The sequence below is a fragment of the Bos grunniens genome, chromosome 20 (genome assembly GCF_055505025.1).
Source record: "Bos grunniens cultivar Pamir isolate PY7600 chromosome 20, Bosgru_T2T1.0, whole genome shotgun sequence".
Lineage (NCBI taxonomy): Eukaryota > Metazoa > Chordata > Mammalia > Artiodactyla > Bovidae > Bos > Bos grunniens.
This window is the reverse complement of record NC_141184.1, coordinates 32564124-32591774: the sequence shown is the minus strand read 5'-3', so window position 1 is coordinate 32591774 and position 27651 is coordinate 32564124. Positions and strand designations below refer to the sequence as shown.

General features: G+C 41.3%; 1 protein-coding gene across 8 annotated transcripts in view; it reads right to left on the bottom strand.

The window, feature by feature from the left end:
* TTC23L (tetratricopeptide repeat domain 23 like) overlaps positions 1-27651 on the bottom strand; it is a 67779-nt gene that overhangs the window by 18833 nt on the left and 21295 nt on the right. For 2 of the 8 annotated variants that reach the window (XM_086361358.1, XM_086361361.1), the window contains exons 6-9: positions 27425-27550; positions 24912-25089; positions 22639-22747; positions 12588-13812 (exon numbers count right to left, since the gene is read on the bottom strand). In XM_086361358.1, the coding sequence (XP_086217484.1) occupies positions 13808-13812; positions 22639-22747; positions 24912-25089; positions 27425-27550 (418 nt within the window). In that variant the 3' untranslated portion in view covers positions 12588-13807. Of the gene's footprint in view, positions 1-1906; positions 2538-11446; positions 12052-12587; positions 13813-21461; positions 22381-22638; positions 22748-24911; positions 25090-27424; positions 27551-27651 lie in introns of those variants that run through there. The other 6 variants (XM_086361356.1, XM_086361359.1, XM_086361362.1 and 3 more) reach the window with 5 other exon arrangements.

Here is a 27651-nt window from a genome sequence, read left to right as displayed (position 1 = left end):
TCTTAATATCTTCTGCTGTGTTAGGTCCATACCATTTCTGTTCTTTATTGTGCCCATCTTTGCAACAAGGGTCCATCTAGTCAAGGCTATGGTTTTTCTTGTGGTCATGTATGGATGTGAGAGTTGGACTGTGAAGAAGGCTGAGCGCCGAAGAATTGATGCTTTTGAACTGTGGTGTTGGAGAAGACTCTTGAGAGTCCCTTGGACTGCAAGGAGATCCAACCACTCCATTCTGAAGGAGATCGGCCCTGGGATTTCTTTGGAGGGAATGATGCTGAAGCTGAAACTCCAGTACTTTGGCCACCTCATGCGAAGAGTTGACTCATTGGAAAAGACTGTGATGCTGGGAGGGATTGGGGGCAGGAGGAGAAGGGGACGACAGAGGATGAGATGGCTGGATGGCATCACTGACTCGATGGACGTGAGTCTGAGTGAACTCCGGGAGTTGGTGAGGGACAGGGAGGCCTGGCGTGCTGTGATTCATGGGGTCGCAAAGAGTCGGACACGACTGAGCGACTGATCTGATCTGATCTGATTGCATGAAATATTCCCTTGGTATCTCTAATTTTCTTGAAGAGATCTCTAGTCTTTCCCATTCTATTGTTTTCCTCTATTTCTTTGCACTGTTCACTTAGGAAGGCTTTCTTATCTCTCCTTTCTATTCTTTGGAACTCTGCATTCAGATGGGTATATCTTTCCTTTTCTCCTTTGCCTTTCACTTCTCTTCTTTTCTCAGCAAACTTTAAGGCCTCCTCAGACAGCCATTTTGCCTTTTTGCATTTCTTTTTCTTGGGGATGGTTTTGATCACCACCAAACATCTGTACAATGTTATGAACTTCCATCCATAGTTCTTCAGACACTGTGTCTATCAGATCTAATCCCCTGATCTATTTGTCACTTCCACTGTATAATCATAAGGGATTTGATTTAGGTCATACCTGAATGGCCTAGTAGTTTTCCCTAGAAGAAGTGAAAGTCACTCAGTCGTGTCTGACTCTTTGCAACCCCATGGGCTAAACAGTCCATGGAATTCTCCAGGCCATAATACTAGAGTAGGTTTCCATGCCCTTCTCCAGGGGATTTTCCCAACCCAGGGATTGAATGCAGGTCTCCAGATTGCAGGTGGATTCTTTACCAGCTAAGCCACCAGAGAAGCCCAGTGGTTTTCCATACTTTCTTCAATTTAAGTCTGAATTTTGCAATAAGGAGTCATGATCTGAGCCACAGTCAGCTCCCAGTCTTGTTTTTGCTGACTGTATAGAGCTTCTCCATCTTTGGCTGCAAAGAATATTATCAATCTGATTTTGATATTGACCATCTGGTGATGTCCATGTAGAGAGTCATCTCTTGTGTTGTTGGAAGAGGGTGTTTGCTATGACCAGTGTGTTCTCTTGGCAAAACTCTGTTAGCCTTTGCCCTGCTTTGTTTGTACTCCAAGGCCAAATTTGCCTATTACTCCAGGTGTTTCTTGACTTCCTACTTTTGCATTCTAGTCCCCTATGATGAAAAGGACATCTTTTTTTGGTGTTAGTTCTAGAAGGTCTCGTAGGTCTCCATCAGTTCAGTTCAGTCATGTCCGACTCTTTGCAACCCCACGGACCACAGCATGCCAAGCCTCCCTGTCCATCACCAACTCCCAGAGTTTACCCAGACTCATGTCTATCAAGTCGGTGATGCCATCCAACCATCTCATCCTCTGTCACTCCCTTCCCCTCCCTCCCTCAATCTTTCCCAGCATCAGGGTCTTTTCAAATGAGTCAACTCTTTGCATCAGGTGGCCAAAGTATTGGAGTTTCAGTTTCAACATCAGTCCTTCCAATGAACACTCAGGACTGATCTCCTTTAGGATGGACTGGTTGGACCTCCTTGCAGTCCAAGGGAGTCTCAAGAGTCTTTTCCAACACGACCATTCAAAAGCATCAATTCTTCGGTGCTCAGCTCAGTAGGTCTTCATATAGAACCATTCAACTTCAGCTTCTTCAGCATTAGTGGTTGGGGCATAGACTTGGATTACTGTGATATTGAATGGTTTGCCTTGGAAACAGAGATCGTTCTGTCATTTTTGAGATTGCACCCAAGTACTGCCTTTCAGACTCTTGTTGCCTATGAAGGCTACTCCATTTCTTCCAAATGGATTCTTGCCCACAGTAGTAGATATAATGGTCATCTGAATTAAATTCATCTGTTCTGGTCCATTTTAGTTCACGGAGTCCTAAAATGTCAGTGTTCACTCTTGCCATCTCCTGTTTGACCACTTCCAATTTACCTTGATTCATGGATCTAACATTCCAGGTTCCTATGCAATATTGTTCTTTACAGCATCGGACTTTCTGAATTATGAAATGAAAAAGGTTGCCTCCATCTAACAAACAATCTAGCAATTACATTTGTGAGCTGATAATATTTACCCGCTTTTCCCCATTTTGAACAAGCCATTTGCAAAATTCTTCAACAGTTGTCAGTGTTTCATAATCCTCTGGGCCTAATGTTGTTTGATATGCAGTGATGCTTTTCATAAAATACAGCCCAACAGCATCTGCATAAAAGGGAAACAATTATTTAAGGCAATATGCTAACCTTTACAAGTGTCTAATTTCAACTTTGGCTCAGTCAATTAGACAGCCCATAGCTGTCCTCTTTCCAGGACTCATAAAAGCTTCAAACAGTCTGAGATATAGTTTGATGGCATCAGATGAAGTTCTAATTTTATTTTTTGATGAAATGCATGGATTTTCTGTAGGAAAAGAAAGCTTATGTCTGAACAGTCTTATTCTAAGACCTAAAATAACCACAAATTAAACTCTCCTGTGCAATGGAAGACTATATTTTTATTTAAAGTCTTACAGAGATTGCCATTTGTTGGGGTTCCTGTTGAGAGTATGTGTGTGGAGAGAGTGAGTTTTGATTTTAAAAGAATTTTAAATTTACAGTTGTTATTGTTTAAAATTTTACTTCCAATGATGTCTTTTATTCCAAACATAATAGATATTTTTGTAATCAATCTACAAAATGCAGAGAAGCAAAAAGAAAATGAAAATTATCTCCATATACATCACTTGGGAACAGGCACTAACATTTTTTAGCCACTGTATTTAGGTATAAACTGTATAACACACATTCACCCATTGTAATTATACAGTCTGTAATAGTTACGTAACCATGATACATGATGTGATCACACAATAGGTAGTCTTTTCAAGCTGATTCTTTCATGTAGCATGCTGTTTTGAGGTTCATCCATGTTGTTGTATGAGTTAGTACTTCACTCCTTTTTCTAAATGAGTATTTTTCTATCATATGGATATATGACATTTGTTTACACATTCACAAGCTGACGAATATTTGTGTATGTGAATATAATCTACTGTATTTCCCCCCATACTTATCAGTTCCAATTCCATTCCTTTCTGTGGATGACTTACCATCTGCTGTCATTTTCTTTCAGCCTGAGGGTTTCCTTTAGTGTTTCTTTTATGACAAGGCTGCTACCAATAAATCCTGATTTTTTTACCCAGAAATGTCTTTATCTCACCTTTATTTCTGAAGGATAGTTTTGTGGGATGTACAATTCTTGGCTGAATTTTCCTGCAGTATTTCCCACTGCCTTCTAGCGTTAATTTATCTGATGAAAAATCAACCATTAATCATATTACTGTTCTCCTGTAAATAGTTGTTTTTCCATTGCTGCTTTTAAGATTTTCTTTTTGTCATTCAACAATTTGACTACATGTGCAACTGTGGTTTTATTTGTGCTTACCTTACTTGGCATTGAGACTTTCAGATCTGTGGATAACATTTTTATCAAATTTGGGAACTTCGGGGCCATGATTTCTCTAGATGATTTTCTGCCTTCTTTCTCCTCTCCTTATGGAGCTCCCACTACGTGAGTGTGTACCCCTGCTGTTGTCACACAGATATCTGATGCTGTCATTTCTCTTCAGTGTTGACTATTCTATCTTGCTATTCTTTTGATTGGATCATCTCTAGTGACCTGCTTTTGAGCTACCTCTATCTTTTCTGGGCTTCCCTGGTAGCTCAGAGGTTAAAGCGTCTGCCTGCAGTGTGGGAGACCTGGGTTCAACCCCTGGGTTGGGAAGATTCCCCTGGAGAAGGAAATGGCAACCCACTCCAGTATTCTTGCCTGGAGAATCCCATGGATGGAGGAGCCTGGCGGGCTACAGTCCATGGGGTCGCAAAGAGTAGGACACGACTGAGCGACTGAACTGAACTGAACTATCTTTTCTGCTATCTCAAAGCTGATGTTGAGACCATTAACACATTTTTTATAAGTTACTATATCTTAAAACTCCAGAATTTCCATTTTAGCTAGTTTTTTTTAAAGCAGTTTATATTTCTCTATAAAAATATAAAGATTTCATATTTACTAAATAATTTTCAAAATTATTTCTTTTAATTCTTTGAACTATTTCCTTTAATTCTTTCAACATATTTATGATAGCTGCTTTGAAGTCCTTGCTAAATCCAACATCTAGCCCACTTAAGAGTCAATTTCTATTGACTGCTCTTTTTCTGAGTCATGGGCTTCTGCCTCTCTGTATTCTTCTCTTTTTGTTGTTGTTGATAACGCTACACTTTAGACAATCATAGGAGTAATCACAGATTCTGATACATCTTTGTGGGGTTCTGTTTATTGGGTAAACTATACAACCTGTCTCCCCATCGTGTTGGGAGGCTAATGTCTTTGCTATGGTGTTATCTGTGTGTGCTTGGTTTTTATTTTTGATTAATAAACCTTTTAGAGCAGTTTTACATTCACAGAAAAATTAGGTGGAAGATAGAGATTTCCAGTATAATTTTCTCCCCAAATAAGCACTTATTATGGTTAATTTTACTGTGATATTGAATGGTTTGCCTTGGAAATGAACAGAGATCATTCTGTCGTTTTTGAGATTGCATCCAAGTACTGCATTTCGGACTCTTTTGTTAACCATGACGGCCACTCCATTTCTTCTGAGGGATTCCTGCCCACAGTAGTAGATATAATGGTTATCTGAGTTAAATTCACCCATTCCAGTCCATTTCAGTTGGCTGATTCCTAGAATGTCGACATTCACTCTTGCCATCTCTTGTTTGACCACTTCCAATTTGCCTTGATTCATGGACCTGACATTCCAGGTTCCTATGCAATATTGCTCTTTACAGCATCAGACCTTGCTTCTATCACCAGTGACATCCACAGCTGGGTATTGTTTTTGCTTTGGCTCCATCCCTTCATTCTTTCTGGAGTTATTTCTCCACTGATCTCCAGTAGCATATTGGGCACCTACTGACCTGGGGAATTTCTCTTTCAGTATCCTATCATTTTACCTTTTCATACTGTTCATGGGGTTCTCAGGCAAGAATACTGAAGTGGTTTGCCATTCCCTTCTCCAGTGGACCAATGGAATTCCAGTTGAGCTCTTCCAAACCCTGAAAGATGATCCTGTGAAAGTGCTGCACTCAATATGCCAGCAAATTTGGAAAACTCAGCAGTGGCTACAGGACTGGAAAAGGTCAGTTTTCATTCTAATCCCAAAGAAAGGCAATGTCAAAGAATGCTCAAACTACCACACAATTGCACTCATCTCACATGCTAGTAAAGTAATGCTCAAAATTCTCCAAGTCAGGCTTCAGCAATATGTGAACCGTGAACTTCCTGATGTTCAAGCTGGTTTCAGAAAAGGGAGAGGAACCAGAGATCAAATTGCCAACATCCGCTGGATCATGGAAAAAGCAAGAGAATTCCAGAAAAACATCTATTTCTGCTTTATGACTATGCCAAAGCCTTTGACTGTGTGGATCACAATAAACTGTGGAAAATTCTGAAAGAGATGGGAATACCAGACCACCTGATCTGCCTCTTGAGAAATTTGTACGCAGGTCAGGAAGCAACAGTTAGAACTGGACATGGAACAACAGACGGGTTCCAAATTGGAAAAGGAGTATGTCAAGGCTGTATATTGTCACCCTGCTTATTTAACCTATATGCAGAGTACATCATGAGAAACGCTGGACTGGAAGAAGCACAAGCTGGAATCAAGAATGCCGGGAGAAATATCAATAACCTCAGATATGCAGATGACACCATCCTTAAGGCAGAAAGTGAAGAGGAACTAAAAAGCCTCTTGATGAAGGTGAAAGTGGAGAGTGAAAAAGTTGGCTTAAAGCTCAACATTAAGAAAACGAAGATCATGGCATCTGGTCCCACCACTTCATGGGAAACAGATGGGGAAACAGTGGAAACAGTGTCAGACTTTAATTTTTGGGGCTCCAAAATCACTGCGGATGGTGACTGCAGCCATGAAATTAAAAGACGCTTACTCCTTGGAAGGAAAGTTATGACCAACCTAGACAGCATATTCAAAAGCAGAGACATTACTTTGCCAACAAAGTTCTGTCTAGTCAAGGCTATGGTTTTTCCAGTGGTCATGTATGGATGTGAGAGTTGGACTGTGAAGAAGGCTGAGCGCTGAAGAATTGATGCTTTTGAACTGTGGTGTTGGAGAAGACTCTTGAGAGTCCCTTGGACTGCAAGGAGATCCAACCAGTCCATTCTGAAGGAGATCAGCCCTGGGATTTCTTTGGAAGGAAAGATGCTAAAGCTGAAACTCCAGTACTTTGGCCACCTCATGCGAAGAGTTGACTCATTGGAAAAGACTGTGATGCTGGGAGGGATTGGGGGCAGGAGGAGAAGGGGAAGACAGAGGATGAGATGGCTGGATGGCATCACTGACTCGATGGACGTGAGTCTTAGTGAACTCCGGGAGTTGGTGAGGAACAGGGAGGCCTGGCGTGCTGCGATTCATGGGGTCGCAAAAAGTCGGACACGACTGAGCGACTGATCTGATCTGATCTGATCTGATGGTTAATTTTATGTGTCAACTTGACTGGGCTAAGGGATCCCAGATAAGCTGGTAAATAATAATTTCTGGTGTGTCTGTGAAGGTATTTCTGGAAGACACTAGCATCTAAATCAGTACAGTAAATAAAGAGCTACCCTTATTAACATGGGCTTCCCTTGTAACTCAGCTGGTAAAGTATCCACCAGCAATGCAGGAGACTCCAGTTTGACTCCTGGGTTGGGAAGATCTGCTGGAAAAGGGATAGGCTACCCACTCCAGTATTCTTGGGCTTACCTGGTGGCTCAGCTAGTAAAGAATCCACCTGCAATGAGGGAGACCTGGGTTTGATCCATCGGTTGGGAAGATCCCCTGGAGAAGGGAATGACTACCCATTTCAGTATTCTGGCCTGGAGAATTCCATCAACTATACAGTCCATGGGGTCGCAAAGTGTTGGACATGACTGAGCAACTTTCACTTTTACTTATCAACACAGACAAGAATTATCAAATCTATTGTTCAGCTTAGTTCAGACACTCAGTCGTGTTCGACTCCTTGTGACCCCATGAACCCCAGTACGCCAGGCCTCCCATTCCATCACCAACTCCCAGAGTCCACCCAAACTTATGTCCATTGTGTCGGTGATGCCATCCAACCATCTCATCCTCTGTCATCCCCTTCTCCTCCTGACCTCAATCTTTCCCAGCATCAGAGTCTTTTCAAATGAGTCAGCTCTTCACATCAGGTGGCCAAAGGATTGGAGTTTCAGCTTCAACATCAGTCCCGCCAATGAACACCCAGGACTGATCTCCTTTAGGATGGACTGGTTGGATCTTCTTGCAGTCCAAGGGACTCTCAAGAGTCTTCTCCAACACCACACTTCAAAAGCATCAATTCTTTGGCACTCAGCTTTCTTTATAGTCCAACTCTCACATCCATACATGACCACTGGAAAAACCATAGCTTTGACTAGATGGACTTTTGTTGGCAAAGTAATGTCTCTGCTTTTGAATATGCTGTCTAGGTTGGTCATAACTTTCCTTCCAAGGAGCAAGCGTCTTTTAATTTCATGGCTGCAGTCACCATCTGCAGTGATTTTGGAGCCCCCCAAAATAAAGTCAGCCACTGTTTCCCCACCTATTTGCCATGAAGTGATGGGGCCAGATGCCATGATCTTAATTTTCTGAATGTTGAGCTTTAAGCCAACTTTTTCACTCTCCTCTTTCACTTTCATCAAGAGGCTCTTTAGTTCTTCTTCACTTTCTGCCATAAGGGTGGTGTCATCTGCATATCTGAAGTTATTGATATTTCTCCCCACAATCTTGATTCCAACTTGTGCTTCCTCCAGCCCAGCGTTTCTCATGATGTACTCTGCATATAAGTTAAACTAGCAGGGTGACAGTATACAGCCTTGACGTACTCCTTTTCCTATTTGGAACCAGTCTGTTCCATGTCCAGTTCTAACCGATGCTTCTTGTCTCAGGAGGCAGGTCAGGTGGTCTGGTATTCCCATCTCTTTAAGAATTTTCCACAGTTTGCTGTGATTCACACAGTCAAAGGCTTTAGCATAGTCAATAAAGCAGAAGTAGATGTTTTTCTGAAACTCTCTTGCTTTTTTGATGATCCAGCCAGGCTTCAGCAATATGTGAATCGTGAACTTCCTGATGTTCAAGCTGGTTTCAGAAAAGGGAGAGGAACCAGAGATCAAATTGCCAACATCCATTGGATCATGGAAAAAGCAAGAGAGTTCCAGAAAAACATCTATTTCTGCTTTATTGACTATGCCAAAGCCTTTGACTGTGTGGATCACAATAAACTGTGGAAAATTCTGAAAGAGATGGGAATACCACACCACCTGACCTGCCTCTTGAGAAATCTGTATGCAGGTCGGAAGCAACAGTTAGAACTGGACGTGGAACAACAGACGGGTTGCAAATAGGAAAAGGAGTATGTCAAGGCTGTATACTGTCACCCTGCTTATTTAACCTATATGCAGAGTACATCATGAGAAATGCTGGACTGGAAGAAGCACAAGCTGGAATCAAGATTGCCGGGAGAAATATCAATAACCTCAGATATGCAGATGACACCATCCTTAAGGCAGAAATTGAAGAGGAACTAAAAAGGCTCTTGATGAAAGTGAAAGTGGAGAGTGAAAAAGTTGGCTTAAAGCTCAACATTAAGAAAACGAAGATCATGGCATCTGGTCCCACCACTTCATGGGAAACAGATGGGGAAACAGTGGAAACAGTGTCAGACTTTAATTTTGGGGCTCCAAAATCACTGCGGATGGTGACTGCAGCCATGAAATTAAAAGACGCTTACTCCTTGGAAGGAAAGTTATGACCAACCTAGACAGCATATTCAAAAGCAGAGACATTACTTTGCCAACAAAGTTCTGTCTAGTCAAGGCTATGGTTTTTCCAGTGGTCATGTATGGATGTGAGAGTTGGACTGTGAAGAAGGCTGAGCGCTGAAGAATTGATGCTTTTGAACTGTGGTGTTGGAGAAGACTCTTGAGAGTCCCTTGGACTGCAAGGAGATCCAACCAGTCCATTCTGAAGGAGATCAGCCCTGGGATTTCTTTGGAAGGAAAGATGCTAAAGCTGAAACTCCAGTACTTTGGCCACCTCATGCGAAGAGTTGACTCATTGGAAAAGACTGTGATGCTGGGAGGGATTGGGGGCAGGAGGAGAAGGGGATGACAGAGGATGAAATGGCTGGATGGCATCACTGACTCGATGGACGTGAGTCTTAGTGAACTCCGGGAGTTGGTGAGGGACAGGGAGGCCTGGCGTGCTGTGATTCATGGGGTCTCAAAGAGTCGGACAAGACTGAGTGACTGACCTGAACTGAACTGAGCAGATGTTGGCAATTTGATCTCTGGTTCCTCTGTTTTTTCTAAAACCAGCTTGATACCTCACATCCAAGGTAATAGAAACCCAAGTAAGACGGTAGGTGCTGAGAGAGGGCATCAGATGGCAGACAGACTGAAACCACAATCACAGACAACTAGCCAATCTGATCACGCGGACCACAGCCTTGTATAGCTCAGTGAAACTAAGGCATGCCATGGGGGGCCACCCAAGATGGACGGGTCACGGTGGAGAGGTCTGACAGAATGTGGTCCACTAGAGAAGGGAATGGCAAACCACTTCAGTATTCTTGCCTTGAGAACCCCATGAAGAGTATGAAAAGGCAAAAAGATAGGACATTGAGAGATGAACTCCCCAGGTCAGTAGGTGCCCAATATGCTACTGGAGATCAGTGGAGAAATAACTCCAGAAAGAATGAAGGGATGGAGCCAAAGCAAAAACAACACCAGTTGTGGATGGGACTGGTGATAGAAGCAAGGTCTGATGCTGTAAAGAGCAATATTGCATAGGAACCTGGAATGTTAGGTCCATGAATCAAGGCAAATTGGAAGTGGTCAAACAGGAGATGGCAAGAGTGAACATCGACATTCTAGGAATCAGCGAACTAAGATGGACTGGAATGGGTGAATTTAACTCAAATGACCATTATATCTACTACTGTGGGCAGGAATTCCTTAGAAGAAATGGAGAAGCCATCATAGTCAAGAAAAGAGTCTGCAATGCAGTACTTGGATGCAATCTCAAAACGGACAGAATGATCTCTGTTCATTTCCAAGGCAAACCATTCAATATCACGGTAATCAAATCTATTGAGGGTCTGAATACAATCAAAAAGAGCAAAGGGTGAGTCTCACTTTCTTTTCTTGAACTGTGAAATCCATCTACTCCAGCCCTTTGAGCCTTTCATTTCCAAGACTTACATCAGAGGTCCCCACATCCCCCAGTTCTCAGGTCTTTGTCCTCATATTGGGATTTACACCATTAGCTCCCCTGGTTGTCAGGCCTTCAAACTCAGACTAAATTATGCCATCAGCTTTCCTGGCTCTTCAGCTTATACATGGCAGATTGTGGTACTTCTCATCCTCTGTAACTACATATGAGCCAGTTTCTATAATAAAGCTCCTCTTATATACCTCTGTCTATATGTACTGCTGGTTATGCTTCTTTGGAGAACCTAACATAGATTTTGGTACCAGGAGTGGGCTCAATACCATGGACTCCACTCACCAAGGACAACTAGATCATGGCCACTGCTGAGTGCCCAGGATGCCAGGACAGAGTGATACGATGTGCGTACATGGTCAGTCATGTCTGACTCTTTGCAACGCCATGGTCTGTAGCAAGCCAGGCTCCTCTGTCCATGAAACTTTCCAGGCAAGAATACTGGAGTGGGTTGTCATTTCCTTCTCCAGGAGATCTTCTTGACCCAGGGATCAAAGCCACATCTCTGCACTGGCGGGTGGATTCTTTACTGCTGCACCACCTGGAACCAATGCTGAATGCCCCATATGGCACCATTTCCCAGGTGACCAGTCATTTACCTGGTAGCAGGCTGGTTACTTTGAACTACTCCCATCAGGGAAGGGCCAGTGTTTTGTCCTTACTGAAACAGACCCTTACTCTGGATGCAGATTTGCATTGCCTGCATTCAGTGCTTCTGCCAAAACTACCATCTGGGGACTTAGAGAATGCCTTATTCACCATCATGATATTCCACACAATATTGCTTCATATCAAGGAAATCATTTCACAGCAAAGGAATCACTTCACAGCAAAGGAAGTCCATGGCAATGGACCCAGGCTCATGGAATTCACCACTTTAGCATAGTTAGTGAAAGTCACTCAGTTGTATCTGATTCTTTGTGACCCCATGGATTATACAGCCCATGGAATTATCCAGGCCAGAATACTGGAGTGGGTAGCCATTCCCTTCTCCAGGGGATCTTCCCAATCCAGGGATCGAACCCAGGTCTCCCACATTGCTGGTGGATTCTTTACCAGCTGAGCTACAAGGGAAGCCCAAGAACACTGGAGTGGGTAGCCTATCCCTTCTCCAGCAGATCTTCCCAACCCAGGCATCTAACCAGTGTCTCTTGCATTGCAGCTGGATTCTTTACCAACTGAGCCTTCAGGGAAGCCCTTAGGATGGTTGTCCACCATCCTAAAGCAGCTAGCTTGATAAAATAGTGGGATGTCTTTTGAAGACTCTGTTACAGTGTCAGCTAGGTGGCAATACTTTGCAAGGTTGGGTCAAGCTTCTCCAGAAGGCTGTATATTCTTTGAATCAGCATCCAGTATATGGTGCTGCTTCTCCAATAGTCAGGATTCACAGATCTAGGAATCAAGGGATTGAAATGTGAGTACCATCACTCATCTTTATCCCTATGACCCACTAACAAAATTTTTGCTTCCTTTTACCATAACTGTATGTTCTGCTGGTCTAAAGGTCTTAGTTCTAGAGGGATGAATGCATTAGGAGATACAATGATTCCACTGAACTGGAAGTTGAGACCACCTCCTGGTTATTTGGGTTCCTCATGCCTTTGAATCAAAAGACAGGGAAAGGAATTATTGTGCTGACTGGGGTCATTGCTCCTGATCCCTCAGGGGAAACGAGTACTACTCCACAGTGGAGGTCAGGAGAGTCTGTCTGGAATACACCAGGTCCCTTAGGGCTTCTCTTAGTAGTACTGTGCCCTGTGATTAAGATCAATGAAAAACTACAACATCCTAATCCAGGCCAGAAGGTTTGGGCCATTTTACTAAATAAAGAATCATTACCAGCTGAGGTGCTTCTTGAAGACAAAAGGGATATAGATTGGGTAGTAGAAAAAGATAGTTATAAATACCAGCCATGACCACACAAACAGTTACAGAAATGAGGACTGTAATTGTAATGAGAATTTCCTCCTTATTTTATAAATACATCTGTGTATGTGTGTGTATACACATATTCATATTAAGCAAATGTCTTTGTTTTCTTTACTATTTTATTTTCTTATCATGTAACATAAGATGTATTAGCTTTATATCAGCCTTTAAGGATCATCAAATGTACATCATAGTTTTCAGTTATGGGATACCACAAGGCTAGTCAACATTCTGGAGGACTTCACCTCCTCTTCTGGGGAAGGGATTAGTGTCTTTTCAGTTGTAACCAGGAGAGCTGTATCATGTCAGGTAGAATGATGACCTTGTTATTGTCTTCATTTGAAGATTAAGGAGATGTGTATAGATATCAAGTTGATGAGGAGTGGATTTATGATGGTGACTTTTGTGTCAGCTTGACTGGGCTTAAGGATGCCCAAATAGCTGGCAGAAAATTATTTCTGAGTGTGTCTGTGAGGGTGTTTCCAGGAGAGATGAGCATCTGAATCAGTCGACTGAGTAAAGAAGTTCCACCCTCTCCAGGATGGGTAGACATCGCCCAGGCCTTGAGGGTCCAGATAGACCAATAACAGACACCCTCCCCACACGCCAAAAAAGGCAGCAGAAGGGTGTATTCTCTATTTTGAGCTGAGAAATCCATCTCCTGCCCTTGGACATCACATAGTTGTTTTAGATTCTCAGTCTGATAATTCCAGTGGCTCAGAGGGTAAAGAGTCTCCCTGCAGTGCGGGAGATCCAGGTTCGATCCTTTGGTCAGGAAGATCCCCTGGAGAAGGAAATGGCAACCTACTCCAGTATTGTTGCCTGGAAAATCCCATGGGCAGAGGAGCCTGGCAGTACAGCCCATGGGTTGCAAAGAGTTGGACACAACTGAGCCACTTCATTTTCCATTTCTAAGTAAGTAAGTAAGATACTGATGCTTGTTCTGTCTCTTTAAATTATGGTCTTTGACTTTTAATATGCCTTGTATTTCTTCTTGATAGTTGGGCATGATGTATTGTATAAAAGGAACTGCTCCAAAGAGGCCTTTAGTAATGTGGTAGTAAGGTGTTGGGGGAAGGGAAGCATTGTATAATCCTGTGATTTGGTGAGCCCATGCCTCTGGACTGTGAACTCTTCAAGTAAGCCTCAGTTCCCCTCTCCCTCAGATGGGACAGCATGGAAAAGGCTAAAGTTGGATATCTCCATCTTCTCAGGTTGGTTAGGCTCCAGGAAAAAAAAAAAAACAATATTTATGGTCTACTTAAAAAAAAAGTTTCTCTTGAAGGCAGGCCTTGTTAAGCAGAATGCTCTGGTATATTTTTTAAATGGCCATTTTCTCCCCCTCCCTGCTGCAAGCAAGGGGTATTTTTCTCTAATATTCACTTTGAAAACCTGATAAAGTTCCTGGAGATAAAAATATAAAGTGTGGGGGATCCCCTATGATTGAGTAACCTTGGAATTTTTAACTCTCCTAATTTTTAATTAAAAATTTTAAATTTTTGCCCACACTGAGCTCCCAGAAATTCATCAACTACAGTTCAGGTTTTCTTAACCCCAGTACTGCTTCCTGTCAAGATGGTGATCTGTTCTGGTAAACTGTGATTCTCTGTATTCACCTGTTTCTCCAGTTTCAGAGGCATCAGTTGACTTGTGACCCATGACCTTACTTCTCTGACAGATCAAAGAAGAGTTAGTGATTTTTCAGTGTGATCAGCTTCTATATTGTTAGAATGGATTGATGATTTCCAAGTTCCTACACAGTGGACCGAATACTGAAAGTCTTTGCTCAGGTTTCAATGCTTACTTTAATTTTTAGTCTGGGCTCCTGGGGGTGACCCCTGTGTCTGCCCAGCTAGTGTTGACCCACTGACTTGGGAAGAGGTTGTGCTCAAATGCCTCCAGATGCTATGTCTTTCATCCTCTGTTGAGCGATCTGTATGCAGATTGGGGAGTGCGTTCAAAAGCTCTACCACATTTCAAGTCTCCTTTGGTTGCTTTTTGCTGGACCCTCCAGTGTCCCCTGCATGTGTATGTGGTTTCCCAGATGGCCAGAGATGTTGGAAGAGCTTATTTAGCCTTTTTATGGCTCTCTCATTTCAAGGTTCTTTCAGTTAAAATTGATGACTGGCCTGCTACTGACACCAACCAGTACAGCATATTCAGGCTAACAATTACCAGGCATTCCCCAATTCATTTCCTACTACGCTGGCCACTTTTATCTGATAAATCTGTAGGCTTTTATCCCATGCTTTAAACGAGTCACTAGCCTCCTCTGCCAGCAAAGGTGCTGGTTTTCTCGGCTAGCCTCATGTTGATAAAATTGTGTTCTTCAAGGACTGAGCTGGGGCTGTGGATGGGTGGGAGCAGCCCCAGGCAAGATGCCAGAAAGACTCACTCTTTACCTAAAGCTCTAACAGATTTGAGAATGATCTGCAATTTGTTATCTGCTTATCTATTTACAGTGTCCTGAAATGGGTACTTTTTTAATCATTTTATTCAGTTTGTGTGTGTGTGTGTATGCTATGTATGTTAAGAGATTATACGAACTCTTCACAAAGCCACAGCCAGAAGTCTCTACCTCTGTTTATATTTTGATGCAGTTTTTCTTACTCTGCAGTTCATTTTTCATGTTTATATAAATATAACTATAGGGCTTACCTCCTAGCTCAGTTGGTAAATAATCTGCCTGCAATGCAGGAGACCTGGGTTCAGTTCCTGGGTCCAGAAGATCCCCTGGAGAAGGAAATGGCAACCCACTCCCGTATTCTTGCCTGGAAAATCCCATGGACAGAGGAGCCTGGCAGGCTAAAGTCCATGGGGTTGCAAAGAGTCAGACACTACTTAGCAACTAAACCATCACATTTGCTTTCTGTGTCCTAAAAGTGCAAGTTATTTTTTCCTTAATGCTTTTTAAATATTTATTTAGTTTATTTTTGACTGTACTGGGCCTTTCTTGCTGTGTGTGGGCTTTTCTCTAGTTGCAGCAAGCAGGGAATAGTCTTGAGTTGAGATGTGTGGTCTTCCCATTTCAGTGGCTTCTCTCGTTGTGGCAGAGCACATCATCTAGGTTTGCAGGCTTAGTAGTTGTGGCTCACGGACTCTGGAGCAATGGCTCAGTAGTTGTGGCTCATCGGTTTAGTTGCCTTGTGGCATGTGGGATCTTCTCAGAGCAGGGATCAAACCTGTGTTCCCTGCATTGGGAGATGGATTCTTAACCACTGGACCACTAGGGAAGCCCCTTAATGCTGCTTCCTAAAAATTAACCTTTTCTTTATTTGTAAAATCTAGCCCTTTTATTTTATTTTGGTCATACTTTGATAATTGCAAGATCTCAGTCCCCTGACCAGGGACTGATTCCAGGCCATGGCAGTGAAAACCTAGGATCCTAACCACTGGTCAACTGTAGCCCTTTTAAATACTACAAAATTCTATATAACTAACATACCAAATTTTCCTTATAATATTTCACAGTTACAAATAGTGCCAGAGTGAAATCCTTATACATGTTTCCTTTTCAATTTTATTATATATATCAAATTGGTCCCTTAATTTCAAATCAGATTGATTATATTCTTTGCAGCCCAAGATGGAGAAGCTCTATACAGTCAGCAAAAACAAGACCGGGAGCTGACTATGGCTCAGATCATGAACTCCTTATTGCCAAATTCAGACTTAAATTGAAGAAAGTAGGGAAAACCACTAGACCATTCAGGTATGACCTTAATCAAATTCCTTACAATTATATAGTAGAAGTGACAAACAGATTCAAGGGATGAGATCTGATAGACACAGTGTCTGAAGAACTACAGACGGAGGTTCATAACATTGTACAGGAAGCAGTAATCAAAACCATCGCCAAGAAAAAGAAATGCAAAAAGGAAAAACAGTTGTCTGAGGAGACCTTACAAATAGCTGTGAAAAGAAGAGAAGCTAAAGGCAAAGGAGAAAAGGAATGATATACCCATTTGAATGCAGAGTTTCAAAGAAGAGGAAGGAGAGATAAGAAAGCCTTCTTCAGTGATCAATGCTAAGAAATAGAGGGGAAAAAAAGAATGGGAAAGACTATAGATCTCTTCCAGAAAATTAAGAGATACCAAGGGAACACTTCACGCAAAGATAGGCACAATAAAGGACAGAAATGGTATGGACCTAACAGAAGCAAAAGATATTAAGAGGAGGTGGCAAGAATACACAGAAGAACTATACAAAAAAGATCTTCATGACCCAGATAATCAGGATGGTGTAATGAATCACCTAGAGCCAGACATTCTGGAATGCGAAGTCTAGTGGGCCTTAGGAAGCATTACTATGAACAAAGCTAGTGGAGGTGATAGAATATTTCAAATCCTAAAAGATGATGCTGTGAAAGTGCTGCACTCAATATGCCAACTAATTTGGAAAACTCAGCAGTGGCCACAGGACTGGAAAACATCAGTTTTCATTCCAATCCCAAAGCCAGGCAATGACAAAGAATGTTCAAACTACTGCACAATTGCACTCATCTCACACACTAGTAAAGTAACGCTCAAAGTTCTCCAAGCCAGGCTTCAACTGTACATGAACCGTGAACTTCCAAATATTCAAGCTGGATTTAGGAAAGGCAGAGGAACCAGAGATCAAATTGCCAACATCCGCTGGATCATCGAAAAAGCAAGAGAGTTCCAGAAAAATATCTACTTCTGCTTCATTGACTATGCCAAAGCCTTTGACTGTGTGGATCACAGCAAACTGTGGAAAATTCTTAAAGAGATGGGAATACCAGACCACCTGACCTGCCTCCTGAGACAAGAAGCAACAGTTAGAACTGGACATGGAACAACAGACTGGTTTCAAATAGGGAAAGGAGTACATCAAGGCTGTATATTGTTACCCTGATTATTTAACTTACCTGCAGATTACATCATGAGAAAAGCTGGACTGGATGAAGCACAAGCTGGAATCAAGATTGCTGGGAGAAATATCAACAACCTCAGATATGCAGTTGACACCACCCTTATGGAAGAAAGCGAAGAGGAACTAAAGAGCCTCTTGATGAAAGTGAAAGAGGAGAGTGAAAAATGTGGCTTAAAGCTCAACATTCAGAAAACTAAGATCATGGCATCTGGCCCCATCACTTCATGGCAAATAGGTGGGGAAATGGTGGAAACAGTGACAGACTTTATTTTGGGGGGCCCAAAATCATTGCAGATGGTGACTGTAGCCACGAAATTAAAAGACACTTTCTCCTTGGAAGAAAAGTTATGACCAACCTAGATAGCATATTAAAAAGAAGAGACATTATTTTGCCAGCAAAGGTCTGTCCAGTCAAAGATATGGTTTTTCCAGTAGTTATGTATGGATGTGAGAGTTGGACTATAAAGAAAGCTAAGTGCCAAAGAATTGATGCTTTTGAACTGTGGTATTGGAGAAGACCCTTGAGAGTCCCTTGGACTGCAAGAAGATCCAACCAGTCCATCCTAGTTAAATCAGTCCTGAGTATTCTTTGGAAGGACTGATGCTGAAGCTGAAACGCCAATACTTTGGCCACATCATGCGAAGAACTGACTCATTTGAAAAGACCCTGATGCTGGGAAAGATTGAAGGCAGAAGGAGAGGGGGATGACAGAGGATGAGATGGCTAGATGGCATCACCAACTCAATGGACATGAGTTTGAGTAAACTCTGGGAGTTTGGTGATGGACAGGGAGGCCTGGCGTGTTGCAGTCCATGGAGTAGCAAAGAGTCAGACAGGACTGAGCTACTGAACTGAATTTAATAACAATGTTTCCCTGGTGGCTCAGCAGTAAAGAATCTGCCTGCAGTGCAGGAGACACAAGAGACACAAGACGATCCCTGAGTCGGGAAGATCCCCTGGAGAAGGAAATGGCAACTCATTCCAGTATTCTTGCCTGGGAAATCACATGGACAGAGGAGCCTGGTGGGCCACAGTCCATGGGGTCACAAGAATCAGACTTGACTTAGCGACTAAACCACCAACACAATTTCATATCAATTACACTATCACTCCCACCAGCTATGACTGAGCAGACCTGTTTACCTATCTGGAAAATGACAGATAATTTTAAATTTTTGAAACTTTCACACAGTACGGTTGAAAAGTTGATTGCCTTATAGTTCAATATATATATATATAGCTCTAAGATGTATAATATCCTGCCTAACTGTCCTTCAAGGAGTTTGTAATCAAATTGCTCTCTTCAATGCTAAAAGGTTATCTTTTTAAAGATGCTGACAATTTGATAGAAGAAAATTGGTATCTTTGCTGTTTTATACTATTTATTGATTATTGTAAAGTAAATACAAATTTTAGTTCTTATATTTAGGACAGTGATTCATTTTGAGTTAATGCTTATGTACAATATGAAAGTGTTTGACGTTTTGGGGGACACTTGGATACCAATTGTTCCAATACCATCTGTTGAAGAGACTATCACTTGCACCCTGAATTACTTTTGTACCTTTGTCAAAAATTAATTGGCCATTAATTAATTAAGTCTATTTCTGGGCTTTCCTTATGTTCCAATGATTCTGATTTCTGTCTGTCCCTTTACCAATACCACTCTATTGATGGAGTAAATCTTAAAATCAAGCAGTACGATTCTAACTGTACTATTTTTAAAAATTGTTTTAGCTTCTTAGTTTCTTTGCTTTTCTATATAAATTTTGCAGTCAGCTTATCTATATTTACAAAAGTTCCTGGGAATTCCCTGGTTGCCCAGTGGTTAGAACTCAGTGCTTTCACTGCTGAGGGCCCAGGTTCAATCCCTGGTAGGGGAATTAGATCTCACAAGCTGTTGAGCCCAGCCAAAAGAAAAAAAATCCACTGGAATTTTGATTGTAATTGAGTTAAATTCATAAACTGATTTGGGAAAACTTGACAGGCTTCCCTGATAGCTCAGTTAGTAAAGAATTTGCCTGCAATGCAGGAGACCCCGGTTCAATTCCTGGTTCGGGAAGATCTGCTAGAGAAGGGATAGGCTACCCACTCCAGTGTTCTTGGGCTTCCCTTGTAGCTTAGCCGGTAAAGAATCCGCCTGCAATGAGGGAGACCTGGGTTTGATCCCTGGGTTGGGAAGATCCCCTGTAGAAGGAAAAGGCACCCACTCCAGTATTCTGGCCTGGAGAATTCCATGGACTGTATAGTCCATGGGGTTGCAAAGAGTCGGACGTGACTGAGTGACTTTCACTTTGATGTCTTTACTACTATGAGTCTTCCAATCCAAGAACACAATGTGTCTCCATTTATTTAGGTCATCTGTCTTTGATCAGGATTTTGTAGTTTGCAGCACACAGATCCTGTGTATATTTTGCTAGATTTATACCTAAGTGTTTCATTTAGGAAGTGGGGTTCTTGTAAATGATATTTTTAAAAATTTTGGTTTCCAGTTGTACACTGCTAATATAGAAATGTGTGTTGATCTTATATCCTATGACCATGCTAAGCTTAAACTCACCTGCTGGTTCTAAGAGATTTGTAAATTCCTTGGAATTGTAAATGCGTTGGTCAGTCATGCTGTCGATGAATACAGACCATTTTATTTCTTCTAAGTTGTATGTCTTTTTCTTGCCTATTACACTGGCTAACACTTCCAGTACTACGTTGAATAAGAGTAGTGAGTGAACATCTTGTCCTTGTTTGTGATCTTAGACAAAAGCATACAATCTTACCAATGAACGTGATGTTGGCTGTAGGCCTTTTGTACAGGCCTTTGATCAGACTGAGGAAGTTCCCTTTCTATCATGAAAGGACAGTGAATTTTGTCACATGCTTTTTCTGTATCAATTGATAAGATTATGTGCTTTTTGTCTTCGGATTGTTGATATGGTCAGTCAGTTCAGTTCAGTTGTGTCCTACTCTTTGCGATCCCATGGACTGCAGCACTCCAGGCTTCCCTGTCCGTCACCAACTCCCGGAGTTTGCTCAAAACTGAGTTACTGATGCCATCCAACCATCTTATCCTCTGTTGTCCCCTTCTCCTCCTGCCTTCAATCTTTCCCAGCATCAGGGTCTTTCCCAATGAATCAATTCTCCACATCAGGTGGCCAAAGTACTGGAGCTTCAGCTTCAGCGTCAGTCCTTCCAGTGAATATTCAGGACTGATTTCTTTTAGGATTTAGTTGATATGGTAGAATACATTGATTCAGGTTTGAATACTGAACCAGCCTAACATTCTCAAAGGAAAAAAACCTCACTTGGTCATTGTGTATTATTCTTTTTTCTATATTGCTATACATGTTGTTGTTGTTGTTGTTGTTTACATCTATGTGCATGAAAGGTATCAGTCTATTATTATTTTTGTTATTTTGGTTTTGTTTTTTCTTCTAATGTCTTTGTCTGATTTTGGTATCAGGGAGATGTTGGCCTCACAAAATGAGTTGGGCAGTATTCCTTCTTCCTTAACTTTCTGGAGAAGATTATATAGGATGGGTGCTATTTCTTCTTCAGATGTTAAGTAGAATTACCCAGTGAAATCATCTGCCCTTGGAGCTTTCTTTCTTAGAAAGTTAACTACAAACTCTTAAAAAAAAAAAAAAAAAACAACTAGGGCCTATCTTTGGATTATCTATTCATCTTGGTTGAGTTTTTTACTTTACTTATGGTTTTTCATGACAGGCACAAGTCTTAGATCTTTTTATAATTAAACTTAATGGTCTCTTCTTTTCAGGTGTATCTTTGCATGCTCAGAGAATTCTTCTTTTCTCCAATTTTTAATTTTAGTACATTTTATTCTAGTACTGAACTTTCTTCTGGCTAATTTATATTTTTAAGTTCTGATGTAAAAAATATTAATCCATCTGGAATTTAGAGGATGCTAGGAGTGGAAGATTTTCTTGAGTTAAAAATTAGTATGTAAGAAAAGAATAAGACAGTCTTGGAATCTCCCAACTCTATAATCATAGACTTTTTCTCATTAAAAACAAATTTTACATGTTCACAAACAGATTAAATTTCTTAATAACCATGAAGACTGTTTAAAAAAATCAAATATATACATAGAGCACAAATACTGTGAGTATACACAAGGATATTTTTAAAAGGAGAAAGATAATTAGTTAGAAAACACAGAATAAGAATCTTCAATGAACATTCAGGCTAAAGAAACCAATGTTCAAAATATCCAAATAACTTCTGAAAACTTAAAAAAAAAAGTTTATGTAATAACATAGGGAAATACAAGAATAGAAAATAATATCATCCCCCCTCATCAGACACACATACATACACACACACACACACACTTTTCCTTTCTCTCTCATATATATAACTGGCAAATAATGTTCGACAAAATGGATTATTTTTATAAGTACATAAAAGATTATTTTTAAAAAATATATTATTTTTAAAAGCACAGCATTTAAAAATATTTTAATTATATTTTTTATAAATCTCAAATTCCTCCTGATAAACCACTGAATCCATTAGTGTCCACTAATTGGATCAAGCCAGGTGAGCATGGGACTGTCCTTCCTTACCAGTTCCTCCAAGTCTCTCTCAAAGCTACCCACAATGAAAAGGACGGCAATCCCTGAGAAGGACTACTGCTGAAGGATGGGTTCATAACTCAGCTTTCCTCTAGAACCCCCAGTACCTCACTTCTGAATAGAAGTCAAGAAAATTGTAGCTGCTACAAACATTCTAAGAGTCAAGGAGGTTGAGAGTGGAGGAGGATGAGGAGAGGAGCCAATGTTTCTCTTTTATCACTGGATTTCCTAATTAACTGATAGATCTCAGGCCATGTTCATTGCATGTAGGATTCTCTACTCTTTATGCAGGTAAATTCTGGTGAGATTCTAAGGGAATAAAGGAAATAGAAATCAGATGATCTTACTGGTTTTGATGTTCCAGCTAATTTGGGGAGATATTATTGTGTCTAAATCCATGTGTAAATGACTCTACAAAATGGTATCTAGTCTTATCTTTCTATTACAGACATGAAAAGCTACTTATCATCTGTCCATATTGATAGATACACCTATTCCATTTGGCAGTGTGCATCCCTCCTATGAGAGGGAAATGGTAATATCTGCAAAATCACCTCTTATACCTACCCTTGTGTTGTACCTCTCCAGACATGGCATAAGCCTTGGCTAGTAATGCGCTCGCCTCTGCAGCTTGGGGGCTGACTTCTGTGTACAAAGAGACACAGATAGAATGGGCCTAGAATACAGAAAATCGTGAGAAGGATAAGTATCTAAATGGCAGTGTTTCACTGTGGATTTTATAGTAGCTCCCACAGAGGTGCTGGTTGATTGACAGCTGATATTTATTTAATCATGGAGTTACCTACCTGAGAGAGGAGTTTGAGTCCCAGATCTGCTACTTCCTCTCTGTGATTCTTGAGCAAGTAATTTTACCTTCATATGTAGAAAGAATGTATACTTTCCATTGATTAGGGTTTGAAAGTGAAAGTTGCTCAGCTGTATCTGACTCTTTTCAACCCCATGGACTAACAGTCCATGGAATTCTCCAGTCCAGAATACTGGAGTGGGTAGCCTTTCCCTTCTCCAGGGGATCTTCCTAAGCCAGGGATTGAACCCAGGTCTCCGGAATTGCAGGCGGATTCTTTACCAGCTGAGTCACAAGAGAAGCCCTGATTAGGGTTTGGGAAAAGTTAAATGAGATGATGCATGCAAAGCTCTGGGCACAGCACCCTTCACATGGCAGGTTCTCAAAAAATTATTACTTTTTATTATGTTTCATCACAAAAGCAAAATTATAGCTTTAGCTCAACCTCTCAAAGGTTCAGTATCAAAAAAAAAAAGGCTAGTAAAGCATGAATCCTAGAGCCCAGCTGCCTGGGTTCCCATCTTAGTTCAGCCATTTACTATAACATAAGGCAAGTCACTATAATTTCTTTGAATATAAAACAGGGGTGACAAAAATTGTATTTGTCACAAACAGTTGTAAAGATTAAATGAATATGTATATAGTGTTTAGGTATCACTAAACATTATAAGCATTAGAGAAATACAGCTTTTATTATCTGAACTAAAATGGAAGGAGTAACACTTTGGAAAAAGAAAGAAAACAGGAAGTATCCAGTTCACTACCCACCAGCAAGAAAAGAGCCACCTGTACTTCATACTTCATAGGCCAAACACCATGAGGTATTTCAAGGAGCTCCAGACAGCACTCAAGACAACACTTTAGAGCTAAGACCCATTGCAGAGTTGTTATGAGTAGGGGCTGTGGGGTCAAATCTTCTGAGTTCAAATCCTTGCTCACCCACCTCCCCCCCCCAACCTGTTAGCTATACAATTTCCAGTGAATTAGCTATAGTTCTTTGTGCTCCAGTTTCCTAATGCTTAAAATAAGATTAAAAAAATAAATAATGGTGCTTACTTCATATGCTTATTTCATGAAATAAATTAACTAATATAGCCTCATATGCACATGGCAAAAGCATTCCATACATTTGAACTATTATTTTTGTTGTGGGTGGGAAACCCTGATTATGTACTGTTTTACTCATTCTAAACTGGACTGCTGCTTTAAGGGAGTCTCAGACACACCGGCCAGGTTTTCTCCATAAGTAGTGGACTCCCTGTCTTTCGGGCAGCACTCCTAAACATCTCTCCATCGTGATGTCAATAACCTGGGCTTTCTGGATTGCAGGCAAACGCCTTTTCTTCAGCAGCAGACTGCTGTCATATGCACTGTTCGAGGGCAGTACACTTTTTTTGCAAAATAGGAAATCCAGTACTACGATCTGATCTCAGTCATGGGATATACCTGAAGCCATAGGCACGGTTCTCCGTTGAGGAGAGAAAAGGTGAATTTAACCAGCAGTTTCGAGGAAAGTTTTAAGTAGCTGATACATAAAGTGCCCTACACTATTTAAATTATGATAGACTCAACATTCCTTTGTACGTCTCGTTTCGTTTTCCCCTCAGCATCTGTCAAATTAGTCACCTCCAAGCAAAACACCATCTTGGTGGTTTAACCTTAGATTGGAAATTCAAACAGCTAGACTAGTTTACAGGACAAATTAGAGCATTACACCAAAATATTATAAAATTTCATTTTAGAAGCCCTTTGCATTTGTTAAAGACGTGAACTCAGTTGCCCCTCTGGCTTTTTCCCTCAGCTCCCTCTTCCTGGCACAGACAGAGGTGAGGGAAGCCAGGAGGGGAAATGCTGTGTTAAATCAGGTCACACAGCAGACAGGCCCGCCATAAGCCTGTGTTCCTTGTCCAGAGTTTGAGGAAGGTCTCTTGTGTGGATCTGGAGGAAAATCAATCCCATCCCGTTCTTCCCTTCTGGGAACCAGGCCTGCGGCCAAACAAAGCCTCCTGGCCTGGACTTCAGCCAACCCACCTACCTGGTGCAAGTACTGGATGGCTTGCTCATGGTTCCTCCTCAGCTGCTCGATCTGAGCAATTTCCTGGTAAAGACTGACCAGATCTGACGTACTGTCACCCTTACTGGCAATAACATTGTCAACTGCCTTTTCAAAGTATACCAGCGCAAGGTTTAACCTGCAGTTGGCCAAGGAGGCTCTGGAAGAAAAGGGACAAGGGTGGAAAGTCAGAGCGCGGTGACTTGCTCTGCAGACACAGAAGGAACTTTCTAAGAACCAAACAATTTGCCTTCACAGGCTGATCATCTGTGTGGGTGGCTCAGAGTCCAGCCTTGCCGTAAACACACTCCTATTAGCCAGTATTTTACCCACCAGATTTCACTGACTACCATTTTATCAAACCCATTAATATATCACGATAGGCTAATTTTATAAAAAAGCATATGGAAAAAATGGTGTCCGGCCGTTCATAAGATGGGATAATTTACCCCATAACAAAGACTTGTTAAAATCAAAATAAAATTTGATTACCTCTGATTCCTTCTCTTTTAGGCTAAAGCAGGGGTTTTCCTTTGTTTTGTTTGATCTAGTTTATTCTTCCTCAGTTAAAAATAAGGCAGGATAGAGAAAACAATGTAAGTATCTCCCCACCAAAAGGGGGATGATTAAATAAATCATGGCACATCACACAATAAAATACTTCAGACATGAAAAATTTTTAATGTGCTAAGTTCAAAAAACAGTTAGAAAACTGTACTTAAAATATGATCCTGATGTGTATACATGTAAAGCACTTAGAACAGTGTTGAGAAAGTAGTTATACTTTTGTAAACATTCCAACACTTAGAACAGTGTGTGTACAAAACAGGTCAACTGTGTGGAATGGATGAATGAAATATACACTCAAAGTTATTCTGAAAGAGGAACAAGGCTATCTTTCACATAAGCACAAAAATCTACGTCACTGCCCTGTGTGTCAGCAGGAGACAGTCACTGGACTCTAACTTTAGCCTGCAGACTTAAGAATTGTTTCTGATTCAACTCTGGACATTCCAACATCTCCCTGCCATTTCCCATTTGACTACTAGGTTCATACCTGTTTAGAGGAGGCAAGTATGACTCATGTATTTCATTTACTTACCATTCCATCGTCTACCCTACCATGCCAAGTGCTTACAGTTCTGGAAACAGACTGTTTTCAAGGATGTGAAGATATTTGAAAAATCTAGGGAACAGTAAACCTTTTATTATTCTTTTTCTCCTCTGATACTCTGATGGGCCCATTCTCATATCTAAATATTCTGATTCTCAGAGGATCCCTAACTGTAAAACAGCTAAGTCTCATTCTGGCTTGAACAAATTCCATGAACTTTGTTTCCATATGGAATACAACTTTCCTTAAAAATGCATGTGCTATGAATAACTCAAGGACCTCCAATATATTGTTCTCATTAAGTGTTTCTTCTTTATCATTTAAGTTGTTATATTTAATGACAAAGTGAAAGTGAAAGTTGCTCAGTCGTTTCTGACTGTTTGTGACCCCATGAACTATACAGTCCATGGAATTCTCCAGGCCAGAATACTGGAGTGAGTAGCCTTTCCCGTCTCCAGGGGATCTTCCCAACCCAGGGATTGAACCCAGGTCTCCTGCATTACAGGCAGATTCTTTACCAGCTGAGTCACAAGGGAAGCCCCAAAATACTGGAGTGGGTAGCCTATCCCTTCTCCAGGGGATCTTCCCAACCCAGGAATCGAACCAGGGTCTTCTGCATTGCAGATGGATTCTTTACCAACTGAACTATGAGGGAAGACCACTTAATGACAAAAGTAGGTGGCAATTCAGAAAAAATTAAAAAATGAAGTAATTTTAGAGTAAGTAGGAGAGGCGGCACAAGGAAGGGCTAAGAGTCTGTAAGTTCAGACCAAGTTCCAACCCAATACTTAAAGCTTATCTCCTTGGATGGTTTCTTTATCCTCAGCTCAGTCTCTTTGCCCTCTTTCTAATGAGATAAGTAATTGCACCAGCTATCTCAGGGGTGGCTATGAGGATTAAATGGGAAGGAGCACAGACAACTTAGAACATGGTGTATGCATTTGGTAAATATGAGCCTCTTTTACTATTATTTGAGTCTCTGGTTCTTTTGCTGTAAATATTTTTCTCCCCTTATATACCGAGTACAGGACAATCATGTAATTCCGGGCTTTAGTCATAAAAATGAATATCCATTGGAAGGACTGATGCTGAAGCTAAAGCTCCATTACTTTGGCTGCCTGATGTGAAGATTTGACTTCATTGGAAAAGACCCTGATGCTGGGAAAGACCGAAGGCAGGAGGAGAAGGGGGTGACAGAGGACGAGACGGTTGGATGGCATCCCCGATTTGATGGACATGAATTTGAGCAAACTCCAGGAGATAGTGAAGGACAGAGGAGCCTGGTGCTTTGCAGTCCATGGGCTGCAGAGTCGGACAAGGCTTAGTGACTGCACAAAAACAAAGTTATAAAAATCCAAGCTTCTCTAAGTCCAGATCTCACCTGCCCAAAGCGACTGTTAGATCTTTCTCTGAGACCTGTAATCCACAAGTGCCTCCCTTATAGGATTCTCTCAGCTCCTTCATGTTTCTCTCTGACTTCTGCAGGTTGAAATACGCCTCTCTGCCAGTGAAACAGTCAAGGAGAGTGCCAGGTACACAAACGCCCCCACTGACCAGGGCAGAGTTGGTAAGCAAACAAAAGGGGCCCTTGGGAAAACGTAACAGTAT